General features: G+C 43.6%; 1 protein-coding gene across 3 annotated transcripts in view; it reads left to right on the forward strand.

Moving 5' to 3' along the window:
• actn1 (actinin, alpha 1) overlaps positions 1 to 15963 on the forward strand; it is a 61556-nt gene that overhangs the window by 17267 nt on the left and 28326 nt on the right. For all 3 annotated transcript variants that reach the window (XM_083791471.1, XM_083791469.1, XM_083791470.1), the window contains exons 2-3: positions 11024 to 11138; positions 12959 to 13078. In XM_083791471.1, the coding sequence (XP_083647597.1) occupies positions 11024 to 11138; positions 12959 to 13078 (235 nt within the window). The remainder of the gene's footprint in view (positions 1 to 11023; positions 11139 to 12958; positions 13079 to 15963) is intronic.

Consider the following 15963-nt stretch of genomic DNA (forward strand, 5'->3'; position numbering starts at 1 on the left):
TTTGTTGCAGATGATGTAACATTAATTATCTCAAAGTACACAAACATGAACTGTCCTAAACTGGACAGTATACACAATACACATGATACATGTTGTGAAGGACAAATGTGTCAAGAGCAGGATAGGAACTCCTGAAGATGCAGAATACCTGTTTCTGAAGAAACGGAATGCCTGTACAACAAATTTAGCTACAAGTACTAAACTGTACTTCTGCTGTGATGTCAAACCCGTGTTGGTCTTTGTCATCATGTATTAGGTGTTCAAACACTGAATGAGCAGTGTGTCTGCTGGGAACATTTAAGAATGTGTATAGCTTCAGCTGAGAGATGTATAGGAGACAGGGGTCCTCTTACAAAGTGTCCTTTGTACAGAGGAGACTTTGGCTTTGGGCCAGCGGAGCAGAGATATACTGAGCATTTTGAACAGCATGGCTCTTTTTGAAGCCAGTGTTTTGTTTAAATAGAATCTGCCACATGCATTTGCATCCAATTTGTGTGCTGTGAAGACTGGAATCAGCTGATCAAAGGTCACACCCCTCTATCTGCCTGTGACACGCGTGGAGAGATACTGTACTGTACTTGTCAGGACATGGGACAAAGGACTGAGTTTTGTACAGGAAACAAGGTGATACATTTGCTGAGGCAGGGCTGTTGGATATTGACTTTGGAGCAGCTGTTGCCTAAAATAGGAGTCAACTCTTATTGTGTGTGTGTGTGTGTGTGTGTGTGTGTGTGTGTGATGAATTTTATGTACTAGAGCGGTGCCCATTAGAACAATGCAAGATAAAATGGATGCAAGATGAAATGGATGCCCCACCCAGATATTATGTCTGTGTCCCTTTTATGCCCATATATGGAGTTCTTTGTCAGGCATGCCCAAATATGAAGTCTATGCAGTTGTCGGAATGATGTCAGAACAGGCCAGCTCCATATATGGACACTGGACAGGGGGCCTGGTCAGAGGCCTTTTTGGGCGGTTCTGGACAACCTTGGGTCCGACCAACTCGACACCGGGCACTGCATTCCCTGTGGTGGTGTGGAACGTGTGTGTCGAATTTGAATTTGAATAATTGCATTTATATACCCCATACTACTAACGTTGGCCCAGTATATTGAATAAAATAGGTCTTGTGTTTGTTTTCAAGCATATGGCTCGAACACCCCTCCTGACCCCAAGTCAAACACTAAAGCATTGTGCAAAATATGCGGCAGAGAAATTGACATTCACCCGCATGGGAAAGGCATCGTTGGTCACCCATCTGCAGTCTCACTGCCAGTGTTTTGAGATCATCACCAGTAATCAAAATGTTAAAAACCCAACAAAAATATACATTTGTTGAAAGTAGGTCTCATATAGAAAAATCTGGAATTTGTATTAGGGAAAAAGGCAAACGTACTATAATTTATAAATACATGTAGGCCTATCTGCACTACAGTATTTTGCCTGTACAGTGTATACTGTACATCTATAGATTGTAAATATGTGTGGATGTGTATTCAGTCAGCTCATTTTCAGAACAAGCCAAGCTGTTTGTTTGTGTGGGTCTCCAGGCTTTGTGGTTGTCATGGTAACCCCCTTGTGTTAGTTGCTCTGCGGCATTTTCACCAACGAGAGTAGTCCTCTCTTTGTCGTACAAAGTCGGTTGAGGAAAATAACTATTGCCTCTCTTTGAAACGTGCACGCACACTGAATAGCCATTAGGGCCAGCATCAAGGCCAAGAGAGAGTAAATTTCATTGCTTTTGCCACAATGGTGGCTATTCTTCGCTAACGTGCAACATTTGGCCAGCTTCGGTGCAACATCTGTGTGCATGCTGAAACGGGATGGCGTGAGCATGTGCACATGTGCTCACATGCAGATGCTTTCCTGTGTGCACGTGTGTGTCTGTCGGTGTGTCTGGCCCACGTCTTTGTGCACTCTTACATCTGCATCATGTGCACTCATGTTTGGACACATGGTGTGGTACATGCACGCGCTCATGCACACCGATATGCTGAACCAGCAGCAGCGTGTGAGGTAGATGAGTGTAATGTGCTGAGTTGGTGGTTCCGCGTGCGTGTGTGGGTGTGTGTGGGTGTGTGTACTGTGCGGACCCTTAGAGCCTCCCATCCTGTTTCATCAGGACCAGAGTCCCAAGTCTGTCCATTGAAAGATAGTCTCACGTTGCCAGACTACAGTCTGGAGCAACGGAAGAGCTATCATGAGCTGTCATGAGTAAAATATAAAGCAGAAGTGGCGAGCCTCCTCCCCACTTCCGTTTCGTCTTTACAGTCGCACAAATGTATCCCAATGGAAATCATCTAAGCATATATAGCTTGCTGCTTAGCAGAACAGGAATAACAAAAATAAGCTCTAAAGATAATTTAAAATATATTTATATATATATTTATACATACATACATACATACATACAACATGCATACATGGAATAGTTGTCTGGCTACGCAAAACTAATTGAAAGATAGAGGGAGACGTGTCTAAACTGTAGGTGTTTAAGGGGAAATGAAGCCCGACACACACCGTCTGCGACCGCCGCGGCACAGTATTGCCGCGCGCCATAGCCGCACGGCAACACCAACAGGACGCGGCGCGCTACCACGCGGCTGGGGAGTTTTGTTGACTATTCCATTGCCACGCCCACGTCGGATAGCCGGGTGGAGGCCGCGCGGCAACGCCTGGAAAATAGAACAGCGGTGCATCGGCGCGGCAGGCGAGGCGTGACTGCGCGCCAGCAAGCGTCGGACGCAGTCGGTGTGCGATAGGTTCATTGAAAATAATGGAGGCGGCTGTGTCCGCCGCGCGGCGACGCGCGGCGGACGCAGCCGGTGTGTGGTGGGCTTGAGATGGAGAAAGGGCTTGGGCCACGAAGAGGGGAGGATGGTCACTGACTGCAGTATGCTGCTCAGTACTGGTTAGTGGCAGTGCGCTCGTGGCTGCGCGTGCATGCACGCACGCACACAAGCATAAATATACTCATTATTCACACATACTGTACGTGAGAACACATGAGCAAGTAACATGTGCTTCTTCACTTGCGTACCACACACACACATTCTCAATTTATATTGTGTCTTCAATAACACACACACAACTCTCTCACCCTATCTCCACCTCTAAATACAAGCACATATCACGCACGCTCACACTCACACTCACACTCACACTCACACTCACACTCACACTCACACTCACACTCTCACACACTCACACTCTCACACTCGCCACATCTGTCCAGCAGCTTCAGGGGAGTCCTCCAGTGATCTATGGAGGAAGGAGAGGGAGACCCGATGGGGATTGACCTCTGACTTCTACCCCCCCACCCCTGGTCGGCCCACTACTGTCCCCTCAGACCATCAACCTTCCTCTCTTCCTCTAATCTCAGAGAGAGAGAGAGAGAGAGATAGAGAGAGAGGGACAGAGAAAGGAAGGAGCGAGCAGGAGAGACAGATGTGTAACGAGTGAGAAAACAAGCCAGACACAGATTTCACTTATCCCTCAGGTGAAGCATGTCCCAGGTCATGTGACTGGACGGTTGGACCAGCATTCGCATAGTTAAACTTTACAGTACACTTCACTGCGACTTGTGTTCCTCTGCTTTCGTCTGTCTGTTTATGGCTGTCTCCCTGCAAGCCTGTCTGTCTGTCTGATCTGTCTTCCTGGCTGTCTCTCTTTGCAAGCCTGTCTGTCTCTAATTTGTCTTCCTGTCTCTCTGCCAGCCTGTATGCCCGCATCTGTGTCTTATCGCTGCATCTGTCCATGTCTGTATTCCTGCAGCTTCTGCCTGCGTGGGCACATATTTTGTATGAACCTCTCTTCACTAGTGGGGGCTGTGTGTGTGTCTCTCTCTCTCTGTCTCTCTCTCTCTCTCTCTCTCTCTCTGTGTGTTGTCCAAGTGTAAAGCAAAGCAGCTTGCAACATACTGTTCAATCTCCTCCATTATAGGCAGTCTGTCTATTTGGAGGAGAAGGTGCTTTTTGTACCCATGATTTAGTGTGTGTGTGTGTGTGTGTGTGTGTGTGTGTGTGTGTGTGTGTGTGTGTGTGTGTGTGTGTGTGTGTGTGTGTGTGTGTGTGTGTGTGTGTGTGTGTGTGTGTGTGTGTGTGTGTGTGTGTGTGTGTTATATAACCTAAAGAGAAACAATTGCATAACAATCAATGATACAATGTTCTCATATTTTCTTATTTTCATCCAGATGTCTTTGGCTCTTCTAAGTTCTGTCCATTGGCTGTCTCACATATTGTGCAGCCAAAAGTTGAATTTAGATTTTTTTTTAAGTGATGATTTATCCAGTGGTTTGTAAATGTCATTTTATTGAAGAATGGTGCTCTAATTTCTTTACATGCATCACAGTGTAATTTATGTCTTAAATAAAACATTTACATAAATCCACCTCTCCTTGGAGTGAACAGTCTAACTTCTCTAGGCCCAGGCCCCAGGGATTCGTAAACCTTTTCAGCTGTGGCACAAAAGATCATTTAGTTTTCTCCCTGGGACCCAAATTTACGAATCAATAACTTAAGCCCCATTCTTTTTTTCTTAAAAAAAAAAAATCCGATCTACAAGCCAACAACACGTGGCATCGCGAGACTGTTCTAGGCAGTCTGGCTCATCTGCCTCTTTCTTCTCTCTCTCTGTCTCACTGTACGGTCTGTGCTGAGGTGGAATTTGTATTAATTGTGTGTGATCGTCGGGAGACACTCTGCTCTCCAGATGCATGTTGACAACACACTGTACACAGCAGGGTCTTGGCTGGGTGTACAGACAGCCTGGCCTCTCTGTCACCCTGTGTGACTCTTTTTCTTTTCACCCCCACATGTCCTTCTTAATGGCTTCAGCAGCGGTAGCTTGAAGAATGAAGTGGGTTCACTGTAAAATCCTAAAACAAATACACCTTTAACTCTTGATAGTGTACAAATGGAACCAAAGGGACCCACCCGTACCCAGTAGCCATGGTGCATGCATGTGCACAACCTGGACCATACATGCATTGGTTCCATTTGTACACTCTGGATGGTTGCCAGTTAGAAACTCCCCTACGGTTGAGAAAGAATTTGAAGTGCCAATGAGCAAAGCACAGAGCCACCTGTCCATCTTTACTGTGTGTGTGTGTGTGTGTGTGTGTGTGTGTGTGTGTGTGTGTGTGTGTGTGTGTGTGTGTGTGTGTGTGTGTGTGTGTGTGTGTGTGTGTGTGTGTGTGTGTGTGTGTGTGTGTGTGTGTGTGTGTGTGTGCGCGTGTGTGCGACCAGCAGGCCAATGAGAACATGCTCTAATCCCGTGATTCTGAATATTTTTTTAATACAATTTGTATGAATTTAATTTAATCAATATTAATTTAACTCTGAGGGTACACTGTATAAATGGACCGTACATTTTGGTCCTCTCAGAGTTACAGTCCCGTAAGGGTCCATTCGGTTCCTCCTATCTATCAATCATTTAGGTGAGGACCCCCCGGAACCCCCTCAAGGACCCACCAATGCTCTAGTGACGTCTAACCCAGTGATTCATCATTCAATGATAATATAACTGTTATTTTAAAAGATAATATTTAAATCATGGCATGGTATCTTTTCTGAAGTTACAAAAATAAGGAACTTAATGTTAATTCCAAGCCGGGAACACAAATAAACATGCTCTGAACTGAAAATGCAAACGTCCTCCGATTCTGAACACTTAAGTAGTCAGATGGGTGGACTGTAAACACTTTGTAGATTTTCAGGTGGGCCCTGATCCAGAAAAGGTTAAAAACCAGTGCTCTCTCAAACCAAACAAGGGCTGATGCCCGAATCCATCATTCATCACCCATGGGGAGCGGCAGGAATCTATGTGGGAGTCTGCAAGGCCACGGTACTGGAGGAAGGTGCTGCCGTTAGAAGCAGCCTTGTTTTCCTGGCACAGTCAACGCTTTCCACCAGCGCTGCTTTTTTGGCCCCTTGCTACTGTAGCTGCTCCAGCTAAATGAAGCGAAGGGGGGGGGGGGGGGGGGCAGAAATAGACCTGCACAAACAGTCTCACCTCGTCAGGACACACAGGTCTATCCGCCCCCACAGCAGCTTGGGTCCAGAGAGATTCTATTCTATTCACGTTACTGACGGAGTTCGCCTGTGTTTTGTAGTATTTTTTTTTACTTCATGGATTATAAAAATATATTGGCTCCCCTCCCTCATTTTCTTTTAATGGTGCTTCTGGGTAGCCGAGAGAACATTTCTGGAAGGAGAAGCTGGAAAATATGTTATTTGAGAAGGTTTTTTTGTTTTGTTTTGTTCAACGATTAAGTTTGCTCTTTCTGGAGCTGCATTGCGGACCACGAGAGGCCCTCCAGTACCCTTGGAGGAGCCTGGAGTCTCAGGCTTGAGAAACTGGCCCCGGCCGCACAAAACCTCTTTCCTGTATGGAGGACGGGCTGCCAACAATATATACTGCATTTGTCTGCCCCCTGTGCTGTACGTTCTGGATGTGATGTGACGGAGGGGCTCACACTCATGAGTTGGCTTGTTTCAGTCACAGGATTGTACTAATATGGAGCTGGCTGAAAGGCAGGAAATATTTTCCTAACTGAGGCTGATTAATGGAGGCGGTGGGAGAGGAAGAGTGGATAAGAGGGAGAGGATTGGCTGAATGCAGGGAGAGAGAGAGAGAGAAAAAGAGCCAGGCTAAGTAAGAAGCGCTGTGGGTTGTATCTGAGAAGGAGCAAGTGTGCATAAAAGTCAATCTTAGATGAATATGGAGAGAATGAGAGATGATGCACTGTCAAATCCGTATTGTAGAACTGGGAGTTGAGAGTTAAATTGAACACTGCACATTACTGCGCTGGTTAGAAGAACAGAACATGCTTTATATTATTTAAGAAGATGAATGTGAAAAGAAAGAGGAAAGGGGGAAACAAAAACAGGGAGAGGATAGATAGTGAGATTTGAAGATAAAGTCTGATTTAAATGAAAGGGTAAACGAGGGAGTGAGAAATTCTCCTAGCACTTATTTCCTTTTATCTGTCTTAGTAGTAGATGATGCTTGTTATGATATTTAGAAAGATGCTTGGTAGTTATCATTTGTAGATGGATACCAAGGCTGTGCTCATAATAATGAATATCAGCATACCGGTGATGGCCATGTTATATCTTATTCTTATTGTTATATTATCGATAAACCTGTATCACAATCATTTTGTTTGATTGTTCTTTTATTTGTTTGTTTTAATAATATCAGATTTGTATGCAACTCAGCTCTACATTAGGTACATACTGGTAAATCCCTCTGCAGAGGAGAGCGGAGAGGGCATGCAAACTAGCTGTGAAACTAAAGCTGGCCCCTGCCACTCTCAAAGCCCATATTTGGAAGATCTTTTTTGGCTTTTATCTTGTGGCATTTCAGTCATGTGCTTCGTATCAGCAAACGTGATGGGAATGGGAATATGGGGATGCAGTACATATTGCTTCGTGACTCCTGTATCGTGACTTTCCTGCCAATACCCAGTTAACATAGTTATGCTGTAGTTATGTTATTTACAGATGTAATGCTATTTATTGTTTCCTTGTTATCCTCGATTGTACACACTTTTGTTTCTTAGAACACTAATTGTCGACCATGTGCCCTGTTAATCTGACCTAGCATTTATCACTCTGGATAACACTGATTTCTAAATGCGAGAAATGGAGAGATGGAGTTGGTTGTATTGATGATGCATATTGTCGCCGTCAGTTGGAAACCTTATGTCTATCATTTTTCAGTGTGTTCTAATGGAGTTAATAGTTATTATTTTGTCACAAGCTCTTGTTAATACTTTTCATTGGTTCAATATTTCTAAAACTCACAGAGTTGGCTCACGTGTCTGTGAGCCAACACTCCCCACTCACAGGTAGTACAGGTGATTTATGACTGGGGGGGGGGGGTCATATTTTGACAGCAGGAATTGCCTGTCATAATCAGGATGTATTAGGATGTTGATATTCATTCATCAGCCAACACTCCCCACTCACAGGTAGTACCCCCCCCCCTCCCCCAGAGAGGACGTATAGCGCCTTAGTCCTCCTCCTCCTCCCAGCCCAAATCACACCTTGGAAAGCATGAGTGTCTATTTCAAACAGTGTTTTTTGACTGCAGGAATTGCCTGTCATAATTTGACCCCCCAGTATCAGGATGTATTAGGATGTTGATATTCATTCATCAGCCAACACTGCCCACTCACAGGTAGTACCCCCCCCCCCCCCCCCCACGCACGCACACAGTAGGAAAAAAAAGTCTGTGTGTGTGTGTGTGTGTCAGACTGCCACAACAGCTGCGTTCGCTTCCCGCGTTCACATGTCTTACTTGTATCAACTATGCTGAATGTTGTCTGTTCACATTGTGAGATCTTAGTACTAGTAGGCGTTGAGAATGCTCCAGAGAGACATTCATCTGTCAACATTACTTATTTATGAAGTTGAGAGTAGTTCTGATTATTTACAAAGCTGACAACATTTAGTGTGGAAGGCAAACAATTCTAGTAGCTTATCATTTATCACTATTGAAATGTAGGTACATTTTGGCAGTGGCTTAGTTGACCAACTATTTATCCCTTAGATAGCATTTCTGTAGACTTAGATAGCATTTGATACAGACTTATAGCATGATATGTAGACAGCACTATAATTGCATTGTATGTTGTCATAGCACGTCATAGTACATATGTATAGCATAGTAGTATAGATGTATAGTTTACATGTATAGCTTCATTATATAGATATTCCACTGTTACTTTCTTAGCTTACGCATGTTTCTTGATAAATGTTTTTATGTGATCTATTCCCATGCTTTTTTGTTCTTGCTTAATGTAAGTCGCTCTGGATTAAGAGCGTCTGCTAAATGCCTAAATTGTAAATTGTATCTGTTCCATCGGGTAACAGACCATCACGTTTGGCCCTTATAAGAGTCCAACAGTATATTGTGGGCAAAGGACAGAGTGCTGAACACAACACACAGCCAGCCCAGTCATGGGAGGCCAAGCTCCTTCCAAACTCGCAGTGACACAGAAAGTTAACAAAGCTCCAGGAGGGGCAGCTAATTCTTGTCAGGAGGGGTCCTGCTGCCTAGCCTGGGCCAGGCCCATCAAAGTAGCTTGCTCTACCCAGTGGATTTAACAAGCTAGCATTCCATTGATGAACTCTCTGTGTTTCCCCCAACAACTGTGCTCTTTGAGCAGTGTCTCGCAGCACAGACACTTTCACAAGTCGCTTTTAAACTTTTGTTTTAAAGATCACGTGTAAAGCTTTGTTCAAGAATATGCAATGGAGTGTGACTGAAGGACAGGGTTTGGGGTAGTGGCATACAACAAAGTTTATGAGCTGGATTTGAACCCACAGCGTCATGCACACCCGTGTACTCTGCAGCCCACTACACCACTGATATAATTTGAATTTCCACTTCCACTTTCATTAGTTGACATCCAGAAGTTGCTGACACTGCAGCCTTTTTTTCCATCGGATTTAAGACTTTGGCTTGTGTCCTGTGAGAGTATTGATTAGAGGTTAATTAAAATATCTTGGAGCCTGAGGAAACTCTGAAACTGAAGTAATTTTGCAGGACTGTCTTGCAGTTGCACCAGGGACCGAGGGCAAGTGGCTGCCTGTTCCTATTTGCAGAACACCTCAATCCTTGCTGCTCTTTCTCTGTCAGTTCTGCCTCCTCTGAGATGGAATAACATACAGTTACATTATGATGATCGCCCCCTTCCACAGTTCCCGTAGCATCCACAGGGTTTTCCTAGGCTTTTCCACTGGTTTGCTCTCTGGGCTAGCTTCCACCACATACCATCAAACTCGCACACATCTGAAATCTGGCTCCTGCACACTCCACTTTATTGATAGCTGTATAAACCCCACGCCACCACCGTTTTTCTGGGGTGATCTCATCAAGGAAGTTCCAAGAGTTACTCCAGAGCCGGCTTGCCAGTTGACTTTTAAGTGGCTTTTGTTCCTCTGCGGTGGAAGACGAGCCAGCATGAGACAGAGCTGGCTTTCATAAAGGCTCTGGCTCCACTCCTGCAGGTCCTCCTTCAGACTCGCTGGTGGAAATGGGGCCCTGACGTTGGGCCCCGAGTGTAATTATCCCGGGGTCCTCGTAAAGGAGACATTCTCAGCAAGGCGCTCTGCGGGCCTGCTGCTCATGCCCAGCTCCTGTTGGGCGGTTTACTTGAGGTTCCTCCCCAGATGTTTCCCATTAGGTTATTAGCATGCCAGCCATGCCTCACAATCCAGAACGCGCTGCACCTAAAGCCTGTACTGTGCTCTTACTGTGCTCATGCATCTAGGAAACACCCCTTAGTTTATTTGCATGCCAGTGATCGATATGCATGGGAGAGCGATGCCAAATGAGAAACACAAAATAAGAGGATGCTAAAGCTTTAAGCTTATCTTGAACTCGCTGCACCTATACATAATATTGATTGACTGACAAACTGATTCAGACTCCTATGAAACAAAAAAAGGAAAAAAAAGAAATAGCTGCTAATATAGTACACCTTTTGTTTTACATTAACACTGCAAAATTGTGTTTATTTAATTCTGAGGCAGACATTAAATACGATTTTGCAGTCTATGGCCGTCAGAATATGAGCAGGTAAGCACTATATTTCTCAGTGCTGGTTGTCCCTGGATAACGTGTGTGTGTGTGTGTGTGTGTGTGTGTGTGTGTGTGTGTGTGTGGTGAGGGGCCTGCAGATTGCAGGCATGCCCAAGCCGAGAGCTAAGGCATCGGCAAAATTCTGTTCAGTGTCTGCAATAATTGGCAGTCGCCATATATGGAGAAGACGATGCTTTCTGTACAGGTGATCTGTATCTGAAGCACTTGTTGTAGAGTTTTCTCAAGTTTGCGCATCCACTATTGTTTGTGTTCAAGAAATTTCTTGTAAAATGTGAATACAAATAAAGATGTTAAGTGTGTGTGTGTGTGTGTGTGTGTGTGTGTGTGTGTGTGTGTGTGTGTGTGACCTGCTGTTTCTGTGCTCTAGCACCATGAAACATCCACAGTGACACTCTGTTTTTCTCTGTAGACATTTACAGCTTGGTGTAACTCCCACTTGAGGAAAGCAGGCACAGGCATAGACAACATAGAGGAGGACTTCCGGGATGGACTGAAACTCATGCTGCTGTTGGAAGTCATCTCAGGTAAAAACTACTATTTGATATGTATAAGTGTTGTATCGTCACTGTCTGGCAGAAACCAGCTAACTTTATTTTTATTTACTTTCTTTCTTTCTTTTTCATAAATCAATGCTATTTAAGATCCTGTCTGTGTGTTGGTTAAATAAATATTGAACCAATGAAAAGTAATACAAAGTGCTTCTGACAAAACCAGTTAACTTTATTGGATCCTCAAAATGTTCTGCTAAAGCAGCTAACTTTCATGCAAGTAATTGACAATATTTAAAGTCATAATACCAACTTTGATGAAGCAGTATTGCTTAATATATAAATATAATATTTCCTTCATTTCCTGGAAAAATAATATAGGCCTATATATTTTTTCATCCATTTCCAGAAAAGTGAACATTTTGGAGGTTTATGTCCCATAGCAGAGATATAGAATTTTTTAAGTTCTGTAATTAATTATTCAAACGTATTAGAATTTCAGTAGTAGAGAAACGTAATTATTTTGTATAAAGATATTGTGAGCTTTCCTTTTAGACCCAAAAGTTAAAGGAACATGTAAATGTTTGGTGTGGACTCTCAGTAATTGCGACCGCGGGTCACATTTACTATGAAAACGTACATTTCCCGTCAGTCAGTTAGTTAGTCACCCCCAGGCATGACCGTATATAGTCATGCCTCGTGACATCACGTCACATCATCAGGGATGGAGATCCCTGTTTGATGTCATCACTATTAAGCCCATATATGTAGATCCCTGATGTCATCGATATTGGCAGCAACTCTACATCTGACCTCAAACCCTTAGATCTCCATATATGGAGCTGACCTGTTCTGACATTCCATATGTTGATCCTTCCTCCTCCCTTCTGACTGATACCTGTCCATTTAAACTCTAGACAGGCCTGCCCCAAAGTTAACGCCTGGCCCTACCTGGGCCCTCATCAAACCTTGTACACTCAAGACACACCCTTAGATATCCATATATGGAGCTGACCTGTTCTGACATTGCCAAAGCACCAGCGCTCACCCAGCAGTCTGCTGTCACCCAGGTGGATATGTTGATCTGACCCCCCATTCCAAAGCGCCAGCGCTCGCCCAGCAGTCTGCTGTCACCCAGGTGGATGCGTGCACGCGCCCTTTAGGGTAAAGTTGCTTCTCGCCCTCAGGCATCTTACTGGTAATATATAGTATGGCAAAAAACTAACATTGCAAAAACGATGACGTCAAATGCGTTGTTTCATGTCATGGATCATACATGATGTATACATTTTGCAGAGAAGTTAAAAGTATTTTTGCCACACTGTTATTGTTATGCTGCTACTGAATTAGATTATCTTCACGCAGTTTCATGAAAATACGCCTATCCGTTCTCAAGTTTGACCATGACTTTTCCACCACAAAGTGTATCATCTCTATAGGAAACAAATTGATCCTTACGGATCTGTGACTCTTGAGAGTGTAGATTAGTATCCCAGAGATTTAAAAAAAAATGTAAATGGGGGCCCGGTCCGTGGTTGAGTGCATATCAATTCACTTAGAATTATAATACCCTGGGATGCATGAATGAATGACTGAATGTATGAATTTCTGTTGAATGAATGGTCAGAAACAAATTGAATTTGATTTCCTCTTCCTTCAACCCTAATGCAATGTTTTTGGACCGCAATCTAAAACCGCTATATTAGTTATTTCTATTCTGCATTTTTACATTTAGAACAAAACTTTATTTATTTATTTATTATAAATTCTGTACTGGGAGAAGTTGCTAGGCTCCATTGTGGCGACATGTCCCTAACCCCTCCCTCTGTCTTTTTGCCTGTCTATTTCCTGTCTAGGAGAACGCCTGGCCAAACCAGAGAGAGGCAAGATGAGAGTCCACAAGATCTCCAACGTCAACAAAGCACTCGAGTTCATCGCCAGCAAAGGAGTGAAGCTTGTTTCTATTGGAGCAGAGGGTGAGTTTAGAGTGACATTTGGACTGGGCGTCTCTGCCTATTTGCATTTGAATATGGACTCCAAGAGGGTGCCGTTCGTTAGCCCAGTGGTTAAGAACTGAGGCCGATTTTACAAATGCCTTCTGACACGGAAGCTTTCCCATTTTAATGGCTTAAGACCCGTCCCGACCCATGGGCTATGATGCCTGACAGCGAGTTAGATTCTCCATAGCTGTTTCCTGTCTCTCCGTCTACACTGTGAGGGGCGATCTTATCATCATACATCATCTCATTCAGGCCAATCAGAATTTCTGTCCTTACCTCACCTAAAACTTGAATGAATACTTTCATCAAACAAGCTAAAGTCGAAATGGATCCATTGGAAATTCCCAACAATAAGCAATAACGATAAGAAATAACACTGGCTATTTGTATTTTGAAGATTTTTAAATAACATTTTATTATGTTTTTATTGCATACTCTCCTCCTTCCTGCATTCTTCAGGCTTCTCCAAGTAGAAGGTCTCACCGTAGCTCTCTCAGACACATTTCAAACAACGCCACTGCATCAAACTTCCTTTGTCGCAAAATACGTGTTTTTTTTTTGGTTTTTTACAAATATGTAGTCTAAAAGCAATAACTGTTCAGCACCAGTGACGGATAAGCATCATTTTAGGCATGTTCGACCAATGGTTAAAGGCCATGCAGTAATTAGACTGCCAGTGGCTTTATTTACCACTAAGTCAGCATCTGATCAATTATAATTAGACTATCAGCCAAGTCAGTGATGCAATAGGAAGCATTACATTTCATGTTGTCAATAGTTCAGTGTGATAACACACTCTCTCTCTATCTTGCTCTCCCGTTGCCATGGCAGTGGCATTGGCTGCTGTGTGCTTTAATGAGCGCTAAGCTTTCTATTCCGGTGTGTCGGGACAGTAGTTTGCAGAGCACTTTCTCCCCTTGAGGGCTGAGGCTGCTCATTGTTCAGCACAAACATCTCAGGGATGTCCATCCTCCTCCCCTCACAGAGCAAACATGTCTTTAGCAGAGTAAACACACATGTGTACACACAAAAACCACGCATAAACAGAAGTGTGTGTGTGTGTGTGTGTGTGTGTGTGTGTGTGTGTGTGTGTGTGTGTGTCCTCCTTTTTGGACACATACACACACTACGCAATTGAAAAAAAATTCACATTTGTGTTTGCCCATATACTTATATTGTTTGCCCTAAAACTTATATTACCTTCACATTCAAAAATGTCAAGGTGTGTCTGTCTACTGACTAACCTTATCAATAATATTTGAGGATATCATACTTGTAATGAGTGAAGGCCATGTTAAACACACAGTAGCTACTGTAGCTCTCAACACCAAGAGCCCAGCCCTGTGTTTGGACTCCGCCCATCTCCCACCTCAAACCCTGACCTATAAAAGTTGACCCTTGTCTGGGGGCTTACAGTACATCTCTCATAGCTGGGTCATACATACTTATGAGGGACAATATGACGTACATTTTCCCTTCATTGTCAATAGCGTTGACAATTGAATATAATTTTTTTGAAAAACAAACATTGAATATAAATAATTATAAAGCACATTTAACTTGACCGGGTCAACCAAAGTGCTGTTCAAGTTAAAAACAAAGAGCAAATAATGCAACATAAACAGACATTAGCTGACAATGAAATAAGCACAAACAAACATTAGCACTAGTGAGGGAAATTAGTGCTACATCAGCATAAATACTGTAGCTATCGACTGGGTGGCTCTAATGTGTATGGGCAAATTGTTCCAGAGCCTGGGGGCAAGCTGTTCAATCCCTATCTCTGGATACACTTAAATATATACTTTATTAAATGAAATGTGTCTGAATCGGCAGTTCTTCTCATACTGAGCAGGATTAAATACATTGCATCATCACTGTCTAGACAAGTAGACACGTCCGTGGGCTGATTCATTATGGTTTGGTGATGTATTGGATCTGCTTTTTAGGTACTCCGATCAAGCGCATCAGTCCCGACCATAGGGACTCCGAATCCCCCGTACCTAAACAGTAGATCCAAAACGACAGGTTGGGGTGGATGAGGGTGAGCAGCAGGTTGTATACAGCATCGCAGCAAGCAAGCAGGTTGTATACAGCAGCGCAGCAAGCAAGCAGGAGGAGGAGGAGTCCAAACCCTTCCAGTTTAAATAGCCGGTATAAAGATGGATTGAGTGTGTGATTGGCTGAGTGAATCATGTGAATGAGAGCGTAATGCTGACGCGGTCCAATTCGTCCGGCAGCGACTGCACTGAGGTTTCCTGAACTGAACTTGCTCCGCTCATGTCTGTGACAGGCGCGATGCTCATTGGATCCACCCACCTGAAAACCAGGCATACTTAATGAACATCAAACCATAATTTTAACACTTTCTGTACACCTTTTGGAGTATAATCATAATACCTGATGATCACGTGGGGGGAAAAACATCACGGCACTCCATCTTTAATCATTATTGTCCAGGTCAAATGATCTACATCACATGTTTGAGTAAAGTTTTTGCTGGTGGCATTGCATCAAGTAAAGTTCTCATATTTTTCTATTCTTCTTGAAGGGAACTAACGGAACAAATAAAAGAAATGGAGCAGTTAACATTTAGAAAAATTAGGGGAAATCTTGGTAGGGGTATCGCTCTGTGGTGTAAATGGGAGAGCTACTTGGAAGGTGTGGGAGTGGATGGGGATAATATGGAGTGGCGGGTAAAATGGTAGGTAACGTCTACTTTCATATATAGCCCCACACTACCCTTTACACAGGGGGCTAGTAAGTATTCCCAACACTGTCTATCATCAGTGTGTGTACAGTGTGGGTGCCTAATGGCCGAAAAACATAATGTTTTGTTGCTCTACCTTGCATAGAAGAAA

Source organism: Protomyctophum parallelum, assembly GCF_964188405.1.
Source record: "Protomyctophum parallelum genome assembly, chromosome: 20".
Taxonomy (NCBI): domain Eukaryota; kingdom Metazoa; phylum Chordata; class Actinopteri; order Myctophiformes; family Myctophidae; genus Protomyctophum; species Protomyctophum parallelum.